This window comes from Sarcophilus harrisii, chromosome 2, assembly GCF_902635505.1.
Source record: "Sarcophilus harrisii chromosome 2, mSarHar1.11, whole genome shotgun sequence".
NCBI classification, from domain to species: Eukaryota; Metazoa; Chordata; class Mammalia; order Dasyuromorphia; family Dasyuridae; genus Sarcophilus; species Sarcophilus harrisii.
Window position 1 is genome coordinate 354,644,255 of NC_045427.1, and position 27,189 is coordinate 354,671,443.

At 33.4% G+C, this 27,189-nt stretch overlaps 1 protein-coding gene across 2 annotated transcripts in view; it reads right to left on the reverse strand.

The window, feature by feature from the left end:
- Positions 1-27,189, reverse strand: part of TDRD9 (tudor domain containing 9) — a 185,183-nt gene that overhangs the window by 16,983 nt on the left and 141,011 nt on the right. For both annotated transcript variants that reach the window (XM_031953152.1, XM_031953151.1), the window contains 10 exons: positions 24,953-25,069; positions 23,261-23,368; positions 19,236-19,336; positions 14,278-14,451; positions 9,888-9,999; positions 9,222-9,434; positions 8,807-8,896; positions 7,471-7,731; positions 1,643-1,804; positions 459-529 (listed from right to left, as the gene is read on the reverse strand). In XM_031953152.1, the coding sequence (XP_031809012.1) occupies positions 459-529; positions 1,643-1,804; positions 7,471-7,731; positions 8,807-8,896; positions 9,222-9,434; positions 9,888-9,999; positions 14,278-14,451; positions 19,236-19,336; positions 23,261-23,368; positions 24,953-25,069 (1,409 nt within the window). The remainder of the gene's footprint in view (positions 1-458; positions 530-1,642; positions 1,805-7,470; positions 7,732-8,806; positions 8,897-9,221; positions 9,435-9,887; positions 10,000-14,277; positions 14,452-19,235; positions 19,337-23,260; positions 23,369-24,952; positions 25,070-27,189) is intronic.

Consider the following 27,189-nt stretch of genomic DNA (forward strand, 5'->3'; position numbering starts at 1 on the left):
CATAAACAAGTAGGAGAGTTTTCTAAATAAAGGGTGGAATTTCCTATCAATATGTTTTAAGTAGCATGAGAAAAACTCATTTTCATATATAGCCACCTATATTGAGCTGTGCTTTGTATATGGAAATATTTGTTTTGCGGTTTCTTTGATATTTGTTAAGCTCACACTAAAATAAATCTACAACTCTATCTCTCCAACCCCTACACCTCTTTTTCTTTTTTTTAAACAAACAGCAAAACCACTATAATGTAAGGTTGCTGTCTTCAGAGGCAATCCCTTTTTGGTATTATTTTGCTTAACTGTTTTCAGGCATTCTGTATTATAGAGAGTATAACTGTGAATTAAGATGGGATTTCATACTGTTTAAACAAAATTTACAAATTAAGAAGGAATAATAAGCACATTAGGAAATGAAGAAAAGAGGAAAATGTTATCTGATAGATTTAATTTTATCATACCTGAACTTAGATATTCGGGTCATACTGTGACACTTGAGCTCATAAGGATTAAAAGGACCATGAAGTAGTACCTTCACATGCAATTGATAAAAACAAAACAAAACAAAACAGAAACAGAATATCAATAAGCAGGATTACTTTTTTTCATTATACTTCTTAACCTCTCTCTGTCATCATATTCCAGTCTCTCAAAAATACTATTCCCAGAAATTACATTTTGAACTTTCAACTAGAAGAGACCTTCTTAAGTTATAAAAGAAGACAACTATTAATGTACTATTAATGGCGGGCAGGAAGTCTTAATTCACTGAATTTTAGTTTTAAACTCTTTAAAAATTACATATTTATTACATACTAAGAAAAATATTTCCAAATAGGCCTTCTTGGGGATATAACAAATGTAAATTTTTTTGGGGGAAAAAGAATCTTTGAACAACAACTGACTCAACACTTTCAATGAAAGTTTTGTTGAAAATGTTAATCAGTGAATTTTATATTTTTATAGAAATATTACACAAATGTGAGGTTTTTGTAATTTTTTTTCCATTTATCCCAAGGCTCAAAGTCTAAAGACCATGGAGTTCATAGTAACTTCTCTGAGTTTAGAAAGAAGCAGAGTCCATTTTCCTCCTTATTGGAAACCCCAGGAAATGAAAAAGTGGTGGTGAAGTAGCAACAATCTGGCAAGAAACTTTCCAAATTCTTGGAGCTAAGATTTACTAACAGATCCCATTCTGTTAATTAAGAACCTCTTTTGTCAAAGAAGAGACAAACATTTGTACCTGAGATGGAATTCACAAAGTTTATTGGTCTGCAAAATATTGACTAAGCTTAACTTGCAAATCATACTTTTTCTGAAAAGATGAATTTTACATTAATTAAATCAACAAAAATCCACTGCGCTAGAGTATAGGATGTAAAGAAAATGACATAATTCATATAGAACTTGAAATCTAATAGAAATGGGAAGATACAGATGCAAATAAATATGATACCAAAAAAAAAAAAAGTAGGGGAATGAAGAAATCTAAAATATTCTAGGAAAATGTGAGAAAGAAGAAATTACTTGGGGAAAAAGAAGGAACTAGAATTAAGTAAATCTCCATGGAATTTAGAAATTTCAAAGTTACAGGCCTAGGATAATAATTTTTTAGAATATTCAAAAGATAATTTGTAAAAATTACCTTACAATTTGGGGCCCCAAGTTTATTAGCAGAAAAGCTGTCTAACAATATTCGGATCAGAAACTTTTCATCTTCTTTACTATGAGTTACTGGTGGTATAGTTGCACTGGCAGCATTTTCCACTGACTTCGAAAAGAATTCCTTCAGCATTTCGTTGTTTTGCTAAACAGAATTACAAAAAAAGCTTATCTTTTAATTGACACACACACAGAAAATTATTTTGACCCTTTCATTTTCATTAAACCTCCAAAGAGGGCAGACAACAGCACTATCTCATGGGGTTATCAAATTTGCAGCACATTCCTCATATCATAAATCATTGCACTCAAGCGCCATACTCACTTGCTAGCTAAGTTGCAGGAGAATTCAGTTGTACACTTATCTCCCTTGGATGGCTGTCATTTTCATACATATTTGCTCCCTTTCCCATGCTTACTCCCTTAGGTACATCAAATGAAACATCTTACGCTGTATTCTATAAAATGGGTTTGTTTTAAAGTTTTATTTCTTTAATTATTATTGGTTAAAATACTACAGAAGCCAAAAAAAAAAAAAAAAAAAAAACCAAACAAACAAAACCAGCTGCAACTTCCCCTTCATATCTCTTGAAGAAATGAGTTGGAGATATAGGCACATTAATTCTTTAAAATTTAAAAAAATATTAGCAGAACATGCTTATCTTATATTGGATTACTTGCTGTCTAGGGAAGGAAGTTGGGAGAAAAGGGAGGGAGAAAAATTTGGAACACAAGGTTTTGTAAGAGTGAATGCTGAAAACTATCTTTGCATGTATTTAAAAAACCCACTATTATCAAAATAAAAAAGGAAAAATATTAGCAGAAGGGATGTACATTTATCTCATATTTTATAAACAGGAAAACTGAAAGGAACAATAAAAACTCACATTTACATGGCACTTTAAAGTTTGGAAAGCCCTTTACCTGTAACAGTAATACTATAAAGTCATAAGTATTCTCTCCAATTTTGAACATTACTATTGAGAGGCTCAGAGAGGTCATGAAGACTAATCAATGTCAAAACTTGATTCAAACTTGAATATCCTGACTCCCAAGAGAAGAATTACTTTTGCTTCTCTGGGGTTATTTCTTCATCTGCAAAAACAAGGCTTAGATTAGACGATGCCTACAGATACTCCTAACTGCTCTATCTGTAATGTCAGTTCAAGGATTTATAATCTAGAGTTTACTGGCTCCTTCATGTTACAGATTACAGAGATTTGGGGGCCTGAAGGGACCATATATGAAGGTCACTCTATTCATCTTACACAAGAAGAAAGAAGTCTAGAGAAGAAGTGCCAGATCCACAGTTATATAAACTATGAACTACAATTCAGAGTCATGTGAACTGGGATCATCAACTAAGAGAAAGACACAAGACCATTTTAATTAAATGTTGCATCCAAGAAGCAGTTAGTAATTCTCCTTGCAACTGTTAAGAATGAAAGAAGAATCATACATGTCTCCAGCAAGTGTAACAAGAAAAGGTAATTTTGTAATAACTTGTTTATATTAAAGAACCAGATAGGCAAAAAATACAGTTTGGTTTCCCTCAGAGAGAAAATGATGTAGTCAGAGACAAAGGACTGGCACCCAAGAAAGATTAGATCTCGTCACACTGCAGCAAGGATGAGATCATCCAATCAATGGAAGCTGATATCACCAAAAGAAAGTAAAAGAGTATACAGGACAGAACTTTTGGAATTTCTGCAGTAGGGTGACAGGATATGGATGATGATGTGAAGCAATTGCAAGATAAAAACAGGTAAATGGAACTACACAAGTGGGGCCATTTTTCTCTATGTAAAGAAGGATTAAAAGAAATGCCTTCTTCACAGGATGGAGGACCTCTGTGGCAGATCATTTATACTTGATTAGACAAAGTCATTGTTAGCACCCACCTGCAATGGCCCTCCTCTTTGCTTTGGTGCAGTATTTTGGCTGATGGAAAAACCTCTTTCTCTACAAAGAAAAAAATCTCTGAGTTTGAAGTATTTTAGATTGTAGGATCATAAATTCAGAGTTAGAAACTTTAGAGAAAATGGAATCTAACCCCTTCATTTTTCAGACTGGGAAACTGAGGCACCAAGAGGTTAAGTGATTCACTCAGGGTCACACAACCAATTAACTTATTTATTGATTGACTGACAGAAAGCAAAAGAACTCTGCCAAATATTTATTTTTTATTAAAGCTTTTTATATTTATTTATATATACATAAAAGTTTTTCAACACTGACTCTTGCAAAACTTTTATGTTCCAAATTTCCCCCTCCTTCACCCCACTTCCCTCCTTTAGATAGCAAGTAATCCAAACATGTTAAACATGTGAAATATGTTAAATCCAATATATGTATACATATTTCCAAAATTATCATGCTGCACAAGAAGTCAGATCAAAAAGGGAAAAAAATGAGAAAAAAATTGCAAGTAAACAACAAAAAGAGTGAAAATGCTATGTTGTGATCCACACTCAGTTCTCACAGTCCTCTCTATGGGTGTAAATGGCTTTCTTTGTCACAAGATTATTGAAATTGGCCTCAATTATCTCATTTTTGAAAAGCGCCATGTCCATCAGAATAGATTTTGGTGTATAATCTTACTGTTGCCATGTACAATGATCTCCTGGGTCTGCTCATTTCACTTAGCATCAGTTCATGTAAATCTCTCCAGGCCTCTCTGAAATCATCCTGTTAATCATTTCTTATATAGAACAATAATATTCCAAAACATTCATATACCATAACTTATTCAGCCATTCTCCAATTGATGGGCATCCATTGTTTACAGTTTCTTGCTACTACAAATGTAAAGGGCTGCCACAAACATTTTTGCACATATGGGTCCCTTTCCCTCCTTTATGATCTCTTTGAGATATAAACCCAGTAAATACTTCACATTTTGATGGCCTTTTGGATATAGTTTCGAATTGCTCTCCAGAATGGTTAGATTCATTCACAGTTCCACCAACAATATACTAGTGTCCCAGTTTTCCCACATCCCCTCCTACATTCGTCATTATCTTTTCCTGTCATTTTAGCTAATCTGAGATGTGTGTAGTGGTACCTCAGGGTTGTCTTAATTTGCATTTCTCTTATCAATAGTAATTTAGAGCATCTTTTCATATGATTAGAAATGGTTTCAATTTCTTCATCTGAAAATTGTTTGTTCATATCCTTTGACCATTTATCAGTTGGAGAATGGCTTGAATATTTATAAATTTGAGCCAATTCTCTATATATTTTAGAAAAGAGGCCTTTATCAGATCTCTTAAATTTCCTCCCTCCCCCAGTTTACTGCTTCCCCTTCTAATCTTGTCTATGTTGGTTTTGTTTGTACAAAAACTTTTTAACAATATATTCACAGTTATTTATTTTCTATTCAATAATGTACTTCAGTTCTTCTTTGGCCACAAATTCCTTCCTTCTCCACAGATCTCACAGGTAAACTATCCTTTGTTCTTCTAATTTGCTTATAATATCACTCTTTATGCCTAAATCATGAACCCATTTCAGCTTTATCTTGGTATAGAGTGTTAGGTGTAGGTCAATGCCTAGTTTCTGTCATACTAATTTCCCCTTTTCCCAGCATTATTTATCAAAAAGCAATTTCTTATGCCAGTAGCTGGGGTCTTTGGGTTTGTCAAATACTAGGTTGCTATAGTCATTGAGTATTTTGTCCTGTGGACCTAACCTATTCTACTGATCGACTACTCTATTTCTTAGTCAGTACCAAATGGTTTTGATGAGAGTCATACAATTTAGTAACCATATGAAACAAGATCTAAACTCAGGTATTCCTAATTTCAAGTTCAATGTTCTACTCATTATTCACCACAGTCTACAATTATGATATATGTGATTGGAGGAAAAAAATGTGAAACAAGAGGGAGAAGGGAATCTTCTCAAACCCAAGGAAAAACAACTCTGATTTGGAGAGTTTAGAACAAAAACTGGTAATAAGAAGTTGATACACAAGATAAATTAGGAGGAGTAAGAAAGTACCTAGTTAGCTACCTTGGTGAATTAAAGTCATAAGGTTCCAAAAATTTACATCTGAGGCACCAAAGACATGGTAAATAGAAGTGCTAAGCCAATCCTAGTGGCCTATGAGGTATCTTAAAGACATTCCTTAGGAAGTCAAAAATCAGAAAGAAACGTTTATATAAACCTATCAGAATATTCACAAGAACATTCTTCTGTAGTAGATTAAAAAATGAATGCCCACCCACTGGGGAATGACTAAACAACCTGTGGTACATGAATATCAATTTCTAGCTGTAAGAAATAAAAAATATGAAAAAACATGGGAACTGACCTGATATAGGACTAGAACATAGGAACTGACCTGAAACAGGACTAGGAAAACAACATATGCAACGAAAACATCATAAGTAACATAAAACATAAAAGAAACTTAAGTACTATGTAATTGTAATAACCTAACCCAGCCCTGGAGAAGAGATGAAAAAATGCAGCTTCCTTTGTTCTCTGCAAAGAGAGAAGGTTTTTTGTTTTTTTTTTGGGGGGGGTTATTTTATTTATTTAATAGCCTTTTATTTACAAGTTATATGTATGGGTAACTTTACAGCATTAACAATTGTCAAACCTCTTGTTCCAATTTTTCACCTCTTACCCCTCACCCTCTCCTCCCCCAGATGGCAGGATGACCAGTAGATGTTAAATATATTAAAATATAAATTAGATACACAATAAGTATACATGACCAAACCGTTATTTTGCTGTACAAAAAGAATCAGACTCTGAAATATTGTACAATTAGCTTGTGAAGGAAATCAAAAATGCGGGTGGGCAAAAATATAGGGATTGGGAATTCAATGTAATGGTTTTTAGTCATCTCCCAGAGTTCTTTCTCTGGGCGTAGCTGGTTCAGTTCATTACTGCTCCATTGGAAATGATCTGGTTGATCTCATTGCTGAGGATGGCCAGGTCCATCAGAACTGGTCATCATATAGTATTGTTGTTGAAGTATATAATGATCTCCTGGTCCTGCTCATTTCACTCAGCATCAGTTCGTGTAAGTCAAGAGAGAAGTTTCTTATGGGTGTAGAATACAATATGTGCCATCAGGCATGACTGAAGTATTGCCTAGTTTTGCTACACAACCTTCCCCTTCCTTTAAAAAAATTATTTATTGGCCCAATAGGTAGGGAAAGAAAATATATTTTTTAAAATGAAGGTGATATAAAAACAAAAGATATCACTAGAATCTTAAAAGAAATATCACAATACCCAGGAAAAATAACATAGGACTGAATATGGGTAGAGGTTTTTCAGATTTTCAAAAAAGAAAAATTAAGCAGAGGTACCAAACCACAGACCAGTAAGCTTGACTTACAATTCCTGGAAAAATTCTGGAAAGTATCATTCAAAGGACAGTAAACAACAAGAAAAGTGGTGATCCCAAAGAGCCAGCATCATTTGCTAAGTGTTTGGATATGTAGGCATACCACAGTAATTTAACTCTTCTTTGACAAGTATCTCTAAGCTGGTTGATCACAAGAATGCTATAGATATAGTTTTCCTATTATATATATCTCTCTTAATTAGAGTAATTCAATATCATATTTTTTGGATTTCTCCCCCTACTTCCCAACCCCAGAAAGTCTCAATATTTTTAATCTTCAGATTTTCATTATCATTTAAATTAAACAAGAAGCAGTCCCCTCTTAGCTTCTTCCTACAACCCAACTTTGTTGTCATACTCTAGACAGAACTAGAATCCCACTGAAGTCAGTATGAATTATGCCATGTTATCCAATTAAGCAGAATTCCTTATAAAAATTTACCTACTTTTGATTCATAAGACTCTTCTGCTAATTCAGCATAGCATTCTTTGATAAGCACATCCCGAATGTTGACCACTTCTTTAATTCCAGAGTAACGATACACATCCACATGCAGAACACTGTGTACAACTGAATATACTTTCACTATAAGAGCACAGCCATTGACTAAAGCAGCGAACCTTTGGCTGGCCCCATAACTCCAGTGTTCTCCACACACAAGAGACTTGGCAGAAGGACGCATCTTACAAATTTTGAATTCCAGAGCCTACAAGACAAATATAGGGGCAACAATATTTTATAAATTTAATTATTTAGCAAACATTTATTGAAGTCTTGTACCGATGCTGGACATGTATACCAAGAAAATTAAAATTCTTTCTCTGCCCTAAAAAGGCTTAGTTAAGAATATATAATACACTTCACCTATTGACCATCTCAAAGAAATATGATCTTTTTTACTGTATACCTGATTCCTTGACTACACAAGTGTATTTAAAAGCATCTGCATCAAAGAAACTGCAGAGATAAGATAGGATTTCACATTTTGTTTCTAAATTTATATTACTGTGTATGTTTGTTTCTTTTAAGAGATTCATGATTTCATTGGTATGGATACAGCCTCTCTATATAACAATCCCTCCAAGGTTTAGTTTCCTGAATAACTATGCCCCACTTTCAAAACATCACTTGATAGTCAACCTTTTAGGTCCTTGAATGACAGATAAAACATTTATCATTTAGGCTTGTACTCCATAAGCCTTTCTAATTTGGTTAGAAACTGCTAGGCATAGATATACTATCTCTGAAGACATAACAATCTCTTTAGACTTTAAGAATCACTGGCTCATACATGCAGAGTTACAAGGAACTTCAGAGATCATCTGATCCAATTTTCTCATTTATACCAAAACAAAACAAAACAAAACAAAACAAAACACCCTGAGGTTTAAAAAAATGGCATGACTTGCCCAAAATCATAAAGTTGTCAAACTCAACAAATTCTTTGACTTGAGAGATGTCACCATAAAAGAGATTTTAGTAGTAGATTATAATAGTTTAGTAATGAAAAAAAAGTATCTGACACTTCCCTGTAAAAAGAAATATTTAAATGCTGTCTAATTCCAAGATATCATAGTAAGAAACATAAGAACAATGTTCGCTTTTCAACATGACTTAAGCTGAAGAGTTGAGACTATTGATAGAAAATTAATATCTATATTTGACAATCTCCAAACCTTTTGCTGAGAAAAGTAGTATAAGAAAGCATATTTGAGGGTTTTTTTTTTTTATATCTGTAGAGGGAAAAGAAAATTAGAAAGTCATTCCTCCTTTCATCTTACCTGAAATGGAAGCTCTAGAAGATGGCAAGGGATTTCCATTAAAAGATCTAGGCTTACATGTGATCTATTGCCATAATCTACAAAAAAGACCTAGACAATAAAGAATCAGAAAGAGAAGGGTAAGTACAAATAAGTCGTTAAAAGACTATAAAATTCAGGATCAAAAATAATTTGTAATATAATAATACAGAATTGTGACAACAGTAATTCAATGATTAAACATAATAGATCTAAGTAAATATAGATTCCCTACATTGAGTACGTTCCTTTAGTGAGTTACCAAGATCAATCAAATTTTACTAACATCGTTTTCCAAATAACATTATTTCCTGCCTTTAATATTTATTACAAAAGCGTTTTACCAATGTAAAAATCTCGTCTCATTTATCTTAAGTTCTACTAATGAATAACATACCTCAGCAGAATTTCCAGAAACATATAGGATTTGAGCTCTAAAGTAGGTTTCTTTATTCAAATTAGCAAATGGTGCCAGACAAACTAAATCAGGATATGGACGAATTGGCAAAGGCACCAATTTCAACTGGTTTATTTCAACTGTTAGCTTTTTCAGAATATTTGTGTTCTTTTCATCAATCCTATAACCCCAGAAGTGACCAACTTCTACAACCTTTTAAGAAAAAAAAAAGGAAAATGTAATTTGAAAGGGATTTCTCCACCAAACCAAGTGGTCAAAAGGCTTTTTAAATCACAAAACTTCATATATCATTATCTTTTACTTAACTAAAATTGTATTTTAAAGACTCAAATATAAAAAAAATTGAAAATACATTAATTATCAGCTTCACTGACAATTCAAAATTTTTAAAACTCAAAAAATAAGTAGCTAATCACTAAAGGAGAAATGGTTATGATCTATATATCTGGGTAAAGTATTCACATCAATAACATAACATTACCCTTTGAAATAATATTAAATCAGAGTGAACTATATCATATTATATATCGACCACTAACAAACTTTAGAAATCTAGAGCTTCTAATAAAATATACAGTTTTCAATACAGTTGGTTCAATTCAACTTAAAGAAAAAATACAATCTTCTCAGCCCAATTTCTCATACCTCAGTGACATCAATAGTTAAGAGCAGGCTTGTAATTGCTTGTGACTGCTCTAGAGCATCTAATGAGATCTGCATAGTATCAATTGTCTGCTTCTGGAAGTCCACGTTCACTCTAAATAAATACATAATCTTTTTTAACGTAGTGTTACACAAGTAATTTTCATGAGCTTTAAATTATCATTATAGTCTATACATAAATATGAAATGTAATATCATCTTAATTCAACATCACATATTAATGCTAAATTATAAAATTCATGGTATTTGAATTATTATTTAAATTTTAGTTTCTTTGTCAAAAAAACTCCAGGATAAGTCACAGAAATCTAAATAAATTCTTCCAGAAAGCAACATTAGAAGATCGTCAAATAAATTAATTTTTCACATCAAGACAATGAGACCCTTATGAAGGAATTTGAATAAGAAATATGATACATGATATTCAACAGTTAAGTTGCATGCCCAGGAGGTACATCTAAGTGGCATGCCTGAAGTCTTTATTTTATAAAATTAAATTCAGAAAATTAAAAAAAATAAGCTTATTTCTAATGATCATGCCTTTTAGTTAGAAAGTAAGCCAATTAGATTTCAAAGTTAACCTACTCTAAAATAGGTGCTTGTCCTACAATTAGAGCTAATTATTAACAACTATTGTTGTGCTTCTTGTCAAAGCCTCAAATCCAAAATGGAGAATTCTGAAGGGACCTTAGTGATCATCTATCCCAACCACATTTCTTTTACATGGAAGAAAAATGAGACTCAGAGAAGCTAAATAATTTGCTGAGGTTTATAAAAATAACTTGGTAGCAAATTTGGAATTCAAATTCAGTAATCCCAAATACAATATATAAAAAACTAAGAATACTATGAAATACTTAATATTTATTGGAAAACATTAATAATACTCCAGGAAGTGCCTGACTTAATTAAGCCCCTCCTCCCATTCTGTGTTCCACATACGACTATTTCCCCATAACTAGAATATTCTCTGTCATTTCCACCTCTAGACTTCCCTCAAGTCTTAGTTTACATCCCACTTTAAAGGTTTTCCACAAGACACCTTACACCCAATCCCCCTTACTATTTATATTTCCATCTATTATCTCCAATTTATCAGGTCTATATCTTGTTTGTACATGGTTGTTAGCATTATTATCTCTTCCATTTGGCTGTTCATTAAGAATAGGGACTGTTTTTTTTCTCCTTATTCCTGGTGTTTAGCACAGTTTTGGCATGCAATACGCACTTAAATGTTTGCTGACCACACTGACCAGTTACAAAAAGAAGAGCAAGATTTAACAAGTGGGCAGCCTAAGTGCTATGTTGACATTTTAGATTTGTTCAAGAATTATATTAGTCCTATGGTCCTGGTGAATTTTCTATAGAGAATATATAGAAGAATGGGAAATTTAAACAGCATGAGATCTAGCCAATGGAAAAAATAGATCTCTTAAAATATCTGGACCCTAGATCACAGACATTCACTGCAATCTTGATTAATATTTGAGATTTCTGATCTTACTATTTGTTTACCTTCTACTAATGTTTCCTTTCAAGGCTTTATCAAGGCTTAGTGATCAATTAATTGGAAGAGATCTAGCAACCATTTAGACAAACCTAAATCAAAAATATTTCTCACCATAACATACCTGGTATGTAATCATAACCTCTTCCTGAATATCTCCAAGGACAGAAAACATACTTCTTAAGGTAACCATTAAGATGACTCATACAGTCTACTTGTATACTAACTGCTACTACATCTAGTGTACATTTGCTTTTCTGCAGGTTTCATTGCTACTGGTTCTCCCTTTTGGGACCAAACAGAATTATATCTATTTTTTACAAGATAGTTATTCAAATATTTGAGCACAACAATCAAGTTCTTCCTGAGTTTTCACTTCTTCAGGGATAAATACTTTCATTTTGTTTAAATGATCCACATACAACAAACTCAAGATCTTTCACCATCTTTGGATGTGATTTTCTGTTTGCTCTCCAGCTTATCTATGCACTTTATGAATTAAAACACAATTCTTCAGATTAGGTATAACCTAATAATTCTCCAGATAGGTATAACAAAGGTGGAAAAGAGGTAAAGTATCACTTTCTTACTCCCAGTATCTCATTAGTTTTTTGGGTGACTATATCACTTAGCTGACTCATGTTGAGACTTCAATCCATTAAAACCTGAAGTTCTCAAGGTCTCTGTGACTTAATCATGTCTCTCCCATCCTATAATTGGGAAATCAATGTTTTTGAAATTTAAGGGTAAGACTAGGGAATGTGTTTAAAGGAAATGGATATAAAACATTTTGAAAATTTTAAAGTGATATGTAAATATCAGTAATTTTTATTACTATTATTATTAGTCACTAGGTTTACAGTCTAGTAATGACCATGAACCCCCACCGAGCTCAAGAAATGTTTACAGGGCAATATAGGAGTGTGCTGGTATATGTTTAATGTGAAATGGAAACTGCTAATGATTTTTACTAACCACCTTCATTTACTCAAACTCCCCTACTATCCAGAGGAAGCCAGACTGACCCTGGAATCAGAATCAGCCAAGCAAAAGATAAATTGAGCATTTAGTTAAGCTGAGTACATCAGAAATTCCTTGCAATATTTGCTTTCTGAACCCAGAACTCCCACTGCTATGCTACAGAACAAATTCAGACTGGTTCAAACCAGTGACCAAACCTGATATGACCTTCTGAAAAAGAGCTCAGTCCAAGAATAATCTGTTAAGATCACTATGTAATTATCACCGCCCCACCCACTACCATCTATGATTTTTGTCTTGATATAACCTGATCAGACCACTATGGGATTATACCATCACCCTTTCTCATGATTGTCTTTATAATCCCTGTTGCCTATGCCCAATCCCAAGCTCAGTTCTAACTATGCTCCCTATATATACATGTCTTCCATTTTTAGCAGGAAGAAATCCATGGATATAACCCGTTTTTCTTGACTAAACTGGAAAAAGGCTTTTATTAACAACTGAGCTCTCTAGGGGAAAAATGTGTACACGCTTTTTTGCATTAACAATAAAAAGACAAAAAAATATATTATTTCTGAGGTGTGAATGCTCACACTGAAAATTAAATGGACTCTCACTAGCTGATTAGATCTGGATCCAGCATACCTCTAGATAAGACTTTATGCTTAACTTTACTAAATTCTTATATTAAGTATCTTGACTCTGCTATATTTTGGGTAAAATATATTAATTATTCTTCAATGCTCAGTGCCATCCATAAATTTAACAAGCATGCCATATATGCATTCATCCAAACTACTGGGGAATATGTTAAATAGCACAGGGACAAACATATATCCTTGGAGGCATTTTTCTGCCAATTTCCTTCCACCCTGATAGTGAACATATTAGATCAGTCATTTATAACCAGTTATAAACCATTTATTTGAGTAATATTATCCAGTCCACCTCTCTGTATCTGTTCCATTATAATTAATAAATTCAGCATTCTCATCACTTCCAGTTTAGTAACCCTGTTAAAAAATGAAATGAAGCTTGGAGAGAAACTTTAAGGTTTTCAAAGGGCTCTCTTCACAAGAACTCTAGTTCAAGTATTCTTATTGAATTCATGTTATAAATGGAGATCTAAAGGAAAATTCATATCTGGATCTTTTGACTTGAAAGTTATCAGTAGACCATTGCTGATGTTCATTACAAATAATTTTCTATCACTGGACGGCAAAAAATGAGAAAGAACCTTTCTTCTCACAGCTCAAGGACAGTCATGATCAACTGATGCAATGTGATGAATGCTTGGAAGTAAGTCTAAAACCAGACATCTTTAAACAAAGATGAAACTTCCACTCCAAAAAACCCAAGTTCTTTATGAAGCCTAAATATGCATTTAAGAAAGTTTCAAGTTCAAGGCAAGAGAGTGTGTGAGGGACAGAAGGAGGGAAGAGAGGGAGAGAGGGGCTGAGAGAGGGGCTGAGAGAGAGGGGCTAAGCGAGAGGGGGAAGAAGGAGAGAGAGAGGGAAGGAGAGAGGGAGAGGGGAAAGAGAAAAAAGGGGGAGAGAGAGAAAGGAAAGAGAGAGGGGGAAGAAAGGGAGAGGAAGAGGGCACGGGAGGGAAGTTAACTTCTACTGATAACACAACACAGGACTTGGAGCAAAAAAGAAATTTCAGACTTTTAACTCATATAACCTAACTCTCTCAATTTATAGATAAGGAAACTGGGAGTTCTGAGACATTAAATGAAAACTGCCTGTTGTTCCAAGGGTTTGAAATACCAAATTCTGAATTCTAACTCAGGTCCTCTGACTCTCAAGTAGAGCATGCTATCTATCACACCAAATGAAAATTAACAAGCTGGCAGAAAGAAAAATGTGTCACCACTTTTACCTTGTGTTCCTCAGTTTTGTAACTGTTCCTCCTTGTACTTTGCCTTCGATTTCTTCACCAGCATGAACATTAAGTTCAAGTGAAACTTTTAGCTGAGACATCTTAATTGCCATATATACAGCAGGAAGAGTTTTAAATCTTTCTGTTGGATTACGAGAAAATTCCACAAATGCCCTATTCCCAAATAAAAAGAGAATAAGTATTTATTCAAAAAAAGTATTAACTATATGAACTAACGTCATTCAAGATCAGTTAACTATTCCCTAATCTTTCTGAAACTCACAGGAACGTTTCATTAGCAGCATGTACTGAAGTGGGAGAGGAAGGAAAAGGAGATAAGTGACTAAAAACACAACAAAAATATATTTACAATGAGATATTATGAATATAATTCTTGTATATTTCTCTACTTTATGCATTCTATGTTTTTGGACAATGAGGTATATGCCTAAATTGAATCTACATTATTTTCTTTTTTCTTTCTTTTTTTAAATAATATTTCTATTTTTGAAATACATACATAGTTTTCAACATTCTTCCTTGCAAAACCTTGTGTTCCAGATTTTTCTCCTTCCATTTCCCCCACCCTCTCCCTAGACAGCAAGTAATACAATACATGTTAAACATATGCAATTGTTTTACACATATTTCCACAATCATCATGCTGCACAAGAAAATCAGATCAAAAAGGAAAAAAAAAATAAGAAAACAAAAAGCAAGCAAACAAGTATATTGTGATCTACATTTAGTCCTCAGTTTCTTCTCTCTGGGTGCAGGTGGTTCTCTCCATCACAAGTTTATTGGAATTAGCATGAATCATTTTGTTGCTGAAAAGAGCCCATGTCCATCAGAAATGATTATCGCATAATTTTGTTGCAGCTGTGTACAATGTTCTCTTGGTTCTACTCACTTCACTTGGAATCAATTAATATAAGTCTCTCCAGACCTGAAATCATCCTGATGATAGCTTCTTCCTTCCTTTTTTTTTTTTTTTAGCTGAGGCAATTGGGGTTAATTGACTTGCCCAGGGTCACACAGCTAGGAACTGTTAAGTGTGTGAGGCCACATTTGAACTCAGGTCTCCTGACTTCAGGGCTGGTGCTCTACTGCTGATGGTTTCTTATAGATTACAGTGGTTTTCAAACTTTTGTTTTCAGTATCTTTATCCTGTTAAAAATTATTGAGGATCTCTCCAAAGCGTTTTTGTTTATCTGGATTATATTTATAGACATTTACCATATTGGAAATAAAAACTATTTTTGAATTTGTAGACCCTCTAAAAAGGGTTTCAGAGATCCCCAGGATTCTCTAGACCATACTTTGAGAACCACTGTTATAGAACAACAATATTCCTTAACATTCATATATTATAATTTATTTAGCCAATGCCCCAACTGATGGGCATCCACTCAGTTTCCAATTTTCTTGCCACCACAGAAAGGGTTGCTACAAACATTTTTTGCAAATGTGGGTCCTCTTCCCTTTTTTGTGCTCTTTGGGATACAGTCCCAGTAGAAACACTGTTAGATCAAAGGGTATGCACAATTTGATAACTTGTTGAGCATAGTTCCAAATTGCTCTCCAGAATGGTTGGATTTACAACAGCACCAACAATTTATCAGTGTCCCATTTTTCCCATATCCTCTCCAACATTTATCATTATCTTTTCTTGTCATCTTAACCAATTTGAGGTGTAGTGGAGTTACTTTAATCAGATGAGATTAGTTCTGATAGATGAGATTTGTTTTTCTAATTTGCTTATGGTATCACTTTTTATGCCTAAATCACAATCCCATTTCAATTTTTTATTAGTATAGGGTGTTAGGTATTGGTTAATGCCTAGTTTCTGCCATTTTATTTTCCAATTTTCTAAGCAATTTTTTTTTCAAATAGTGAGTTCTTATCCCAGAAGTTGGGGTCTTTGGGTTTATCAAACACTAAATAACTATAGTCATTAATTTGTGTCTCATGAACCTAACCTACTCTATTTCTTAGCCCATACCAAATCGTTTTGATGACTGTGGCTTTATTATATAATTTTAGCTCTGGTAGGCTAGGCCACCTTCATTTGCATTTCTTTTTCATGAATTCCCTTGAAATTCTTGACCTTTTGTTCTTTCAGATGAGTTTACAATATTTTCACCTCCATTACTTCATTACAATATGTTGATGCAGGATCTCAAAGAAAGCCAAAGATCTACTAATACTAGTAAATGCCTGAACCGTGACAGAATCCATCTGTTTTGCCTTCTGGTTCGAGGTTCTTTCCACAATACACTTTCTACTTCCCAAAACATTTTAACGTTTATGGAGGAAGTTGTTAATTAAGTGTCACAGAAAGCTAAGGTAGTCGAGGTTTCTGCTAAGACTTGATGCCAAGAAAGAATTGCAACTTAAGTTCTTATTAAGTCTTTGCTGTTAAAATGAGATCTTTATTTAAATAAATTCAAAGTACTACATCTGGAATTGCTTGTGGGATACAAGTAAAAATTATTAATAAAGGTCTTATAATTCTCATCTCCTGCCACCTTTGAGTCATATTCTTAGTGTAGTAGGATTAAGGGGTCATGTGTCTTAAGTCAAAATTTGAACTCAGATCTTTCTGATTCAAAATGGCATCTATCCACTATGCTACACTCTATGCAGGACTTTGTTCTGCTTGATCCCAGATAACAACTAGGAACCAATGGATTGAAATTGCAAGATTAAGTTTAATTCAAGGAAAGGACTGCTATCAAGGAAAGAACTGCTAATAATCAGAGCTACAAAGGAGAATGGACTTTCTTGGAAAGCAGTATATTCTTTGCTCTGATCTTCAGGCTAAAGCTAGATAATTACTAGTTGGGGATATCACAGAGAGGATTGTGGTTCAGGTAGGAGCTGGATTATATGGCCTTAGAGGTCTGAAAAACACAGTTGCCTAAGAATGGACTGAACTCACCACTCTCCTTTCCCAGGCCAATAAAATACCTGAGGCTGACCAGACACAGTCACTTCCAGTCTCTGATTATTACACAGATCTCCCAAAGTAATCCACTTCAACCCTCTCCCCTAGACTGCCAGGCTTTAAAAAAAAATCTATTCATTTTAGATACATTTTAAGATTGTACATATATGTACATTCGTTTTTAAAATATATTTCCATATAATATGGAAATTTTCTCTCTCACTTTGGGAGAGAAAAATCAGAAAAGAGAGAACCATGATAAAAAGAAGAGAAGGAAGAAAAAAAGATGAATCTGATTTACTGATTTACATTCAGTCTCTATAGTCTCTCTCTGGATGAGGATGGTGTTTTCCATCCAGTTTATTTATTGGAAATGCCTCGGATCACTAAATTGCTGAGAAGAATCAAATCTATCACAGTTGATTATCACACAATTTTGTTGCTATGTACAATATTTTTCTGGTTCTACTTGCTTCATTCAACATCAGTTTATGTAAATCTTTCCAGGCTTTTCTAAAATCAGTCTATCATTTCTTACAGAACAATAATCTATTACATTCATAAACCATCACTTATTCAGCCATTTGCCAATTGATGGGCATTCTACTCATTTTCCAATTCTTTGCCACCACAAAAAGAGCTGCTACAAAAATTTTTGCACATGTAGGTCCTTTTCCCTCTTTTATGATTTCTTTAGGATAAAAGATCCAGTATCCAGTATAGCCAGGTTCTCTTTATGGACTTTTGCTTGTTATGTAAAACAACTTACATAGGGAAGTGGTGAGCTATCTAAAACCCCTCCCACCTGAAGCTCAGTCATTGTCTGTCTTGGTACCTCATATAAACCCTGTTCCCAGCTCCCCGATTTGGGTACTTGCTGTGGGGCACCCTAATTACAACTCACCTACCCTGATTAAAGATCTCAATTTTGTTGTATTGTTTTCATTGAAAATTCACATTGACTTCCAATTCTGAGATTATGTGATCAAATATGATCACATATATATCACATATAGAAATAACCCAGCCTAACATTTTACAGTTTTGTAAATTGAGACCCAGAGCAAAGTAAAAGGACTTGTTCATGGCTGCATAGCAAATAAATGTTAAAATTGTAACTTGAACTCATTTCTTCTGAGTGTTAAGTTCGAAAATTTACTGTACAATACTGTCTCTGCTTTTGCCAGGTTGAAGTACTATACCAGTGTCAGATCCAATAAAATGAGCCTAAAATGCTTTTTCTTCCTAGGTATGGGAAGCAATAACACAAGGTATGTAACAGTAACAACTCATAGTAAATGGAATTAAGTAGTATAAGTTAGAAATGAGACCAATCATTCTTTAAGAGTTTAGATGACTGCTGTCTATGGAACTCATCATTCTTCATCTCTTCGCGGCACTGTGAACTACCCTTTACACCAAATTGCAAGCTCTCCCCCAGGGAGCTCCCTCTAGCTATAATAAGAGTGGATCCTCCTAGGATTTCCACTGGAGTAAGGATGCATTCAGGGTGTATTCTTTCCATTCTCCCTTTCAGTTTCATTTAATATGTATTTTCCCATTTTTAGACTATAATCTCCTTGAGAAGTGGGACTATCTTTCTACTTATATTTATATTAACAGGGCTTATTTAGCCCAGTGACTTGACTAGCAATAAGAATTTAACAAATGTTTATTGTTCATCACTTGCTGCGAACAGGAAGCCCAAGACATCAAAAAGTGGCTTCTTCATCAATGTTCAGGTTATTCAAGACTGTGAGAGAAAACATAAATACTTGCTAGTTTTCCAATAAAAGGAATGAGACAAAGACAGAACACCACAACTTATTTGCATCAGTCTTCTAAATAAATATTCTGTGTCAAAGCTAATGCACCAAAGTTGTCCCCACCATTAAAAGATAAAGGATCAGTGAATCTACTTTATTTTCCTATACTGTTACATATTTCTATATATAACTATTATTTTCCCATATAACTATGCCATGAATGACAAAAATAAAACACTACTTACTTTGTACCATCAAATACAATGGATTTTACTTGACCACATTGCCTAAAGAGAGACTGAAGTTGTTTGTAGTAGATAAATCCATATGGAGGAATATGCTTCAGCTGTTTAAAACATAAATGACACCTTCTTTTAAAATTTACCACAGAATGATTATTCACTAACATAAATTAAAAACTACTATGTGCATGGCACATGGTACTGAATATTTAAAGAACTTAAAAATAAATTGAAAGTTTATTCTCAGGTTCCTTGGGAAAAATTTTATTCAATAGGGACTTTTAAAAATTTATAATCAAATTAGAAATTGTAAATTAAGTTGTCCACTAAGAAGTTCATTTTTGCCTTACAGAATTACACAATTCTAACACAATAAAAGTTCAAAAATAGACTAAATTTTTAAAAACAGCTTCAAAATAATTTAGATAAGAAAAATTTACTTAAGTTACATTTCTATAAAGGAAAAATTAAAGGAAATTTTGACTTTGAAGTGGAAAGTATTCAGAATTCTCTTTGAGTTTATAGTATTCCAATTAGAAAAAAAAAATTATTTAAGTCACTACCATGAGCTTTTGACACTGCTTAGTAGAGTCTCTTTAAAAATCTATGGCAAAAGAGTTTTATAAACTTTAAACCTTTTTTGCTACATAGATATCTTCTGTATTGTTGTATATATCATTACTACTAATTTTGGTTACTAGAAGACATGTCTAACCTAGATTCCTCATTTTTAAGCATTTACCCTAATGCATATACATATTTAATAATATTAAATATTTTAAAATATGCCAAAGAGTAACATTATACAACTTTCATTGGTAAATAATCTGTGTTAAATAATTCTCAGTCAGAAAAACCATGTTTTACTCAAAGTAATACGAAAGAAGGAGATTCTGACTGACATGGTTTCAATGATGAAAAGCTGATTACTTTTTTAAAAATTATGAGTTGTCATATAATAATTGAAGACTATTATTATTCAAATCCCTCAGAAGAAGTTTCTTTTGTCCAAACTAGATAATTTTAGTTTCTTTAACTTCACATTTTATTGTCTGAGTCTTCATTGATTTGTTTCATTTTAATTTTAAGATCAAACCCAAATTCTAAATGCTACATGTGTAGTCTGGTAATCAAAAAATAAAATGCCAAGCATCTAAATTATGATGATGAATTGGCAAAAGTTGGACACAAGGGTAGGAAAATCTTAAAATTCTATTTTAAAATGGATGGATGGATAAGTTCTGCCCTCACACCAATTAATATAATCAAAAGGCTCAGATATTTCAATTAAATCAATCAATGAAAAATCCTATCTGGGTATGGATTTCCCATTAAGATGGATGCCCAACCAGAACCAGACCACCAACTTTCTGCAAAAACCTGAAATTCCATCAAAAATGATCAGGAAACTCAATAAGAAACCACAATAAATTACTTCTGCCATCCCAGAATTCTAACAGCAGCAGCAAGAAGAAGACTGAAGAAGAGCAATCAAGATGGTGAAAGGCCTTGAGCCAACAACTATCAGCAGCACCACATCAACCAAGAAGCCAACAAGCAATTGCAAAGGCCAGCAGCCTTCCAGTTTAACTAGCAAAAAGCCAAAGATAAGCTTTCAAGACTGTGCAAGAGCTAATAAGAACCTAAGGCTTTCCAAGAAAGGACACCAGAATGTGCATGGCAGCAATCAAGACTAATACAGTCCAGGCCCAAGAACACTGACATCACAAGCACTGTCCTAAAATACAATAAGAAGGCCATAAAGATCCAGAACTCATTCCTAAGGATCCAAGGAGGCATAATCTTGGGAGGTGGTGGTCAATATAGAAACCCAGTCAGGAACAACCACCCCATTCAAAAAATAAATAGGGCACAGCTTGGCATTTGTTCCAAAGTCTCTACTCAGAAACTAAAGCTAAAAAGATGGCAACACCAACCAGTATTTAAAATTATTGTAGAACAGCAACAAGATTATGTGATGATGAAAATCTGATGGATGTAGCTATTTTCAGCAATGAGGTGATTCAGATCAATTCCAATAGACTTGTGATGGAGAGAACCATCTGCACCCAGAGAGAGGACTATGGGGACTGAATGTGAATCATAATATAAAATTCTCACCTTTTTTGTTGTTACTTGCTTGCATTTTGTTTTCTTACTCATTTTTTCCCTTTTTAATCTGATTTTTCTTAGGCAGCATGATAAATGTGTAAATATGTATAGAAGATACTATTGGATTACTATATTGGATTACTTGCTGTCTAGGGGAAAGAGTAGGAGGGAAAGAAGGGAGAAAAATTTGGAATACAAGGCTTTGCAAGGAAGAATGTTGAAAACTATCTTTAACATATATTTTGAAATTAAAAAGCTATTATTAAAAAAACAACAAAAATTAGTGTACATATAGAGATCTCTAAAAAAGAAGTAGCTTTCAAAAGTGGCACACAATTAACACAAAAGGAAAATATTTTTTTCCACAAAGATGATGTGAATATGTAGGAGAAATGAACCAAGAGAAAACCAATTAAAATGAAAGCTAGGAAAACAAGAATTGTGAGATTGACTTAAAAGAGAAAGTAATAAAATTCATGGAAAAAATAAATGATCAGAAAACTAGAATACACTGAACAGAAAACAGTAACAACATGAAAAAGCAAAAAATATTAGAACAAAACCAAAAAGATTAAAGAACACAGAAAATTTAATATGTATCAAAAGCAAATAATCTAGAAAACATTATGAAAGACAAATAAGAATCCCTGAAAACCATGAGAAACAAACACAATGTGGACCCTTAAAAGAAATCATAAATGGAACTGCTTCAAAGCAATAAAAACAATAAAATAATGTAAAGATAGAAAGAATCCATCAATCACTTCCAAAAAGGAATCCCAAAAGGATCCTGAAATTTCATAGCCAAATTCATCATCAAAAATATTACAAATATAAACCTGTACAAAATCTCAGACCAATTAGACTATCAGCAAAGAAAATGAGGCATATATACTGGGTCAAAGAAATAGAATTCTGGACAATGTTCTGTCTACTCAGATAGAGATGTCCAGAAAGAGAGGGGAGAAAGGAGATTCTTATAGGGTTTAGTTATGGTAAACAGAAGTAAAGAAGATACTTTGAATACACTGAACAGTCAAACTTCAGAATGATTATCTCTACTCAGGAATAAGGATAGTTAGAAATTGCTGTGGAAGTTTTCTTGAAGGCAGTTAGAAAGTGTTAATCAAAGCAAAGATTCCCAAGAGTTAGGAGGAGAGAAGCAAGAGACTCAGAAATTTGCAACAAGCATCCACAAAAGAAATTCAAGTACTAAGGAGCCATAGTCAAGGATACTACAAGGAATTTTTATTATATAAAAAGATCTTGGAATACAGTATTTCAAAAAGCAAAAGATATGTGCTTACACCCCAAAATTACTTACTCTGAAAAAGTGATTATTATCCAACAGAATAAAAAAAATGGATTATTAATGGAATGGAGGACTTTCAAGTCAACTCTTTTTATGTGATATGTGGCAAAATGAGCCGCATGCTAGGGAAAGGGAAAGTCACAACTGTAGCACTGCTTTACAAATATTAACTCATTTTAGACTGACAATAATACTAGAAGGTAGGTACTTTTGTTAGGGTTAGAGTGAAACTGAGAAAAATAAGCAAGGTTGAGACTAGACCTTAAGTTAGTCTTCCCGACTACTAGGCCAGATCTCTATTTACTATTCTATCTAGAAAGTTTTATACTAAATATTCTTAAGTAAATGCCTTTTTTCTAAAAGCTGATTCAAGTGGCTGATTTTTAATGGGAAGTATATAGTATGGGGATTGTAATTGACATAAATTATGCTAGTTACAATCCAGCAAATGTGAAAAGGGGAAAAACAGCCTTTTAATGAGCTATATCCACCTATGTATTTTAAGTCAAAAATCACACCTAAGTATTTCAGGAAACATGTCAATATTCTTCTTACTCATTTATTACTAAGTGTATACTGAAGGCTATTTTGAACATTAACCTACCACTACAGTTGTTTTAGGATCCTTGCCAGCAAGCTCCCTTATTGCCATTTCCTCATCAGGTTGTCCAAAAGTAAAGTAATTTGGGTAGAAAGCACCAGCCAATACAACCTCAAAAAAAGAGAGAGATTTCCTTTAGTCAAACAGAAGAAATACAAGTAACTCGCATTTTCTAATCTATTCCTTGACTTTTATAGATATTCTAATTAAAATTTAGAATTTTTACCATTGAAACAAAGCTTCATACTTCTTAAGTTAAAAATAAAGGTCTTTACTTTTGAGATAGAAAGGAATTACGAAAATAAAATAAATACTTAAGCATATAATAATATTCAAGTATATATCATCATTCCCTAGAATTTGAGGCATTTTATTGTGGAACTGAGGAGGATAATAACAATAGCAAAACAACCAGTTCCTATGCCATTAAATCAATGAATGTTACAGGGAAGGGATCCCCTCTTTCTTCATTTTTAGATAATGTTCCTGTTTACAGCACATAGATACTCAAAATAAGAAAAAACCCTCTTCCACTTATTTCTAAGAAGCACTTTTAGAAAGGTATCATCTTAAAGAAATTCTTAATTTTAAATTGTTTAATTTTCAATCAAGGCTTTCTCTAAAACGTGACCTTTTCCCATCTAGACAAATATTGTTGTGTCCTGTCAAATTCCTAGATACCTACTTCTTAAAACCAAACTTTTAAAAAAGATGTCACAGGATACTCCTCAAACATTATGAAGAGAAAGAAACTACCTTTTTTCTTCTAGAAAATACTCCAATGGAACATTTCCAAAGATCCCATATGGTCAAGATTCCTTAATCTAGTGCTTAATACAATGCAATCTCTACCCTCTCTGAAATTTCAGTATTTTACAGATATTAAAAAAGGAATATTTACCATTAGATACCATATTGAGTATTTGATTAATTACCCCCTCCCCAAACACTTTACCTAAAAAACAAACAAGAATTTGACAGAAACATGGACAGGCAGATAAAGTGTCCCCCAAAACGGTCCTGAAATTAATCTCTCAGTTAATTAGGGGATACCTTAAGCCATAAAAATTTATTTATGAAGTGTAATTTTTTTAGTGCAGGACTGCTTTTGCCTTTCTTTGTATTTCCAACATTTAGCACAATGCCTGAAAATGAGTAAATGCTGAATAAGTGCTTGATGATTCAATTGTTGACCAGCTTTACCAGCTTACCAGCTATCAGTCTTCTCTAAAAATATTCCACATTCAATCTCTTTTATGGTCATATCTAAGGGGCAAGTAAAAGAATTATGAGCTCCTCCAACACCATAATAGGGCAGAAAGTATGAGTGTGCTGGAGCCAGAGCCTAAGGTGAATAATACATCAGCAATCAGCAGTCACTACAAACCAGAATTTGACTTATTGTTTTGTTAAACTGTTTTGTTAGACTTAATAAACTGTAAGTATGTATGCATACATTAACCTTTCTTTTTATTAAAATATCAGCACACTCTTATACACACTGCTTAATAACAAAGCTGTATGTCTAGTAACTAGTCAACAATAGCAAAAGCATAAAAACAAGCAAACAAACAAAAAAGCAAGGAAATTATATATACTGCTTTTAGGTTTGCAAAATGCTTTACATTTATTATCTCACTTGAGACTCACAATATCCCTGGGGAGAAGAGGACAAAAATGGGTTGGCCCAAATACCTGCAGGATAAATCGCTGTTTATAGACATATTCATGGTCCATCACGGGTCTCTGAGTGTCAACACACATGTTGAATTGTGTGATTCGATTTTTCAGCTCTTCATATAACTCAGCCACCTAAAAGGAAGTTATATTTAAGAATAATTTTCTTTGAATGAAAATCCTTAAAGTGTGACACACTTGTGGGACAGAGCTACAATGGCAGAAAAAAGGCAAGGACCCTCCAGAAAGGAAAGGAAAACTTTTTCTTTTCTTTCTTTTTTTTTCTCTTTTGCTTTGCCAAGTAAGGCAAACAATGGTGATAATGACTGACCACATCAAAAAAGGAGGAGGAAAGGAAAACTAAGGGATTCAAAGAAGCTGAACAGCTTACATCCCAATGTGGGAAGAAGATACTTATAATTCTTTTTTTTTTTTAATTATAGCTTTTTATTGACAAAACATATGCATGGGTAATTTTTCAACTTTGACCCTTGCAAAAACTTCTGTTCCAACTTTTCCCCTCCTTCCCTCCACTCTCTTCCCTAGATGGCAGGTAGTCCCATGTATGTTAAATATGTTAAAATATATGTTAAATACAATATATGTATACATATATAGTTATCTTGCTGCACAAGAAAAATTGGATTTAGAAAGAAAGTAAAAATAACTTAATAAGAAAAACAAAAATGCAAGCAAACAGTAACAGAAAGAGTAGAAATGCTATGTTGTGGTCCATACTCATTTCCCAATGTTCTTTTGCTGGGTATAGCTGGTTCTATTCATTATTGAACAAATGGAACTGATTTGGTTCATCTCATTGTGGAAGAGAGCCACATCCATCAGAATTGATCATCGTATAGTATTGTTGTTGAAGTATATAATGATCTCTTGGTCTCCTGTTCTTTTCACTCAGCATCAGTTCATATAAGTCTTTCCAAACCTCTATGTATTCATCCTACTGGTCATTTCTTACAGAACAATAATATTCCATAACATTCATATGCCACAATTTATTCAACCATTCTCCAACTGATGGGCATCCATTCAATTTCCAGTTTCTAGCCTACAAAAAAAGGCTGCCACAAACATTTTTGCACATATAGGTCCCTTTCCCTTTTTTAAGATCTCTTTGGGATATAAGCCCAGAAGTAACACTGCGGGATCAAAGGGTATGCAGAGTTTGGTAACTTTTTGAGCATAGTTTCAAACTGCTCTCCAGAATGGTTGGATCCGTTTACAACTCCAGCAACAATGCACTAGTGTCCCAGTTTTCCCACATCCCCTCCAACATTCGATATTATCTTTTCCTGTCATCTTAGCCAAATCTGACAGGTGTATAGTGGATACCTGTAATTCTTAAAAAAATTAATTCTAATAGTACAGCTAAAAGGAGTATAAAGGAGTATACATACAGTATAAATATAAGGTGAATTTGAGGGAATGACAAAATAGTAACTAAAGGTTGAGAAAGAAAAGTACAATCAATGGATATGGAAAGATGGGAGAAGTAGAACTAGATAAATTATTTCATATGAAAATGCATGAAAAACCTGTTACAGTGGAGGAAGGGCAGATGGGCATCACTTGAACCTTACTCTCATCAGTATTAGCTCAGAGAGAATAATACACACAATCAACTGAATATAGAAATCGAGCTTACCTGATATGGAAATAAGAGGGGAGAAGATTAAGTAAAAGTGGGAGAAGGGGAAAGGAAGAGAGGGCAGGCTGGGAGAAGTGGTAGACAAAATGATGAAGAGGAATAGGGTGGAAGGAGAGAGAGGAAACAACAGAAAGAAAAAGATGGTGAAGGGAAATACATATCTCTAGTAATCTTAACTGTGAATATGAATGGGGTGGACTATCCCATAAAACAGAAAGAGATAGCAGAGTGGCTCAAAAAGCAGAATTCTAAAATATGTTGTTTACAAGAAACAAACTTGAAACTGAAACACATGTAGAATAAATGTAAGAGATAGAGCAGAATTTATTATGCTTCAGCAGAAATAAAAAGCAAAACAAAACAAAAATCAACCAATCAAAAAAAAAAAAAAAAACAGGCACAGCAATCCTGATCTCAAAGGAAAAGCAAAAAGAGATCTAATTGAAAGAGATAAGTTAGGAAACTACTTCTTGCTAAAAAGTACAACAGACAATGAAGTAATATCAATACTAAACATATGCACCAAGTGACATAGCATCCAAAATCTTTTTTTTTAATTATAGCTTTTTATTTATAAGATATATGCATGGGT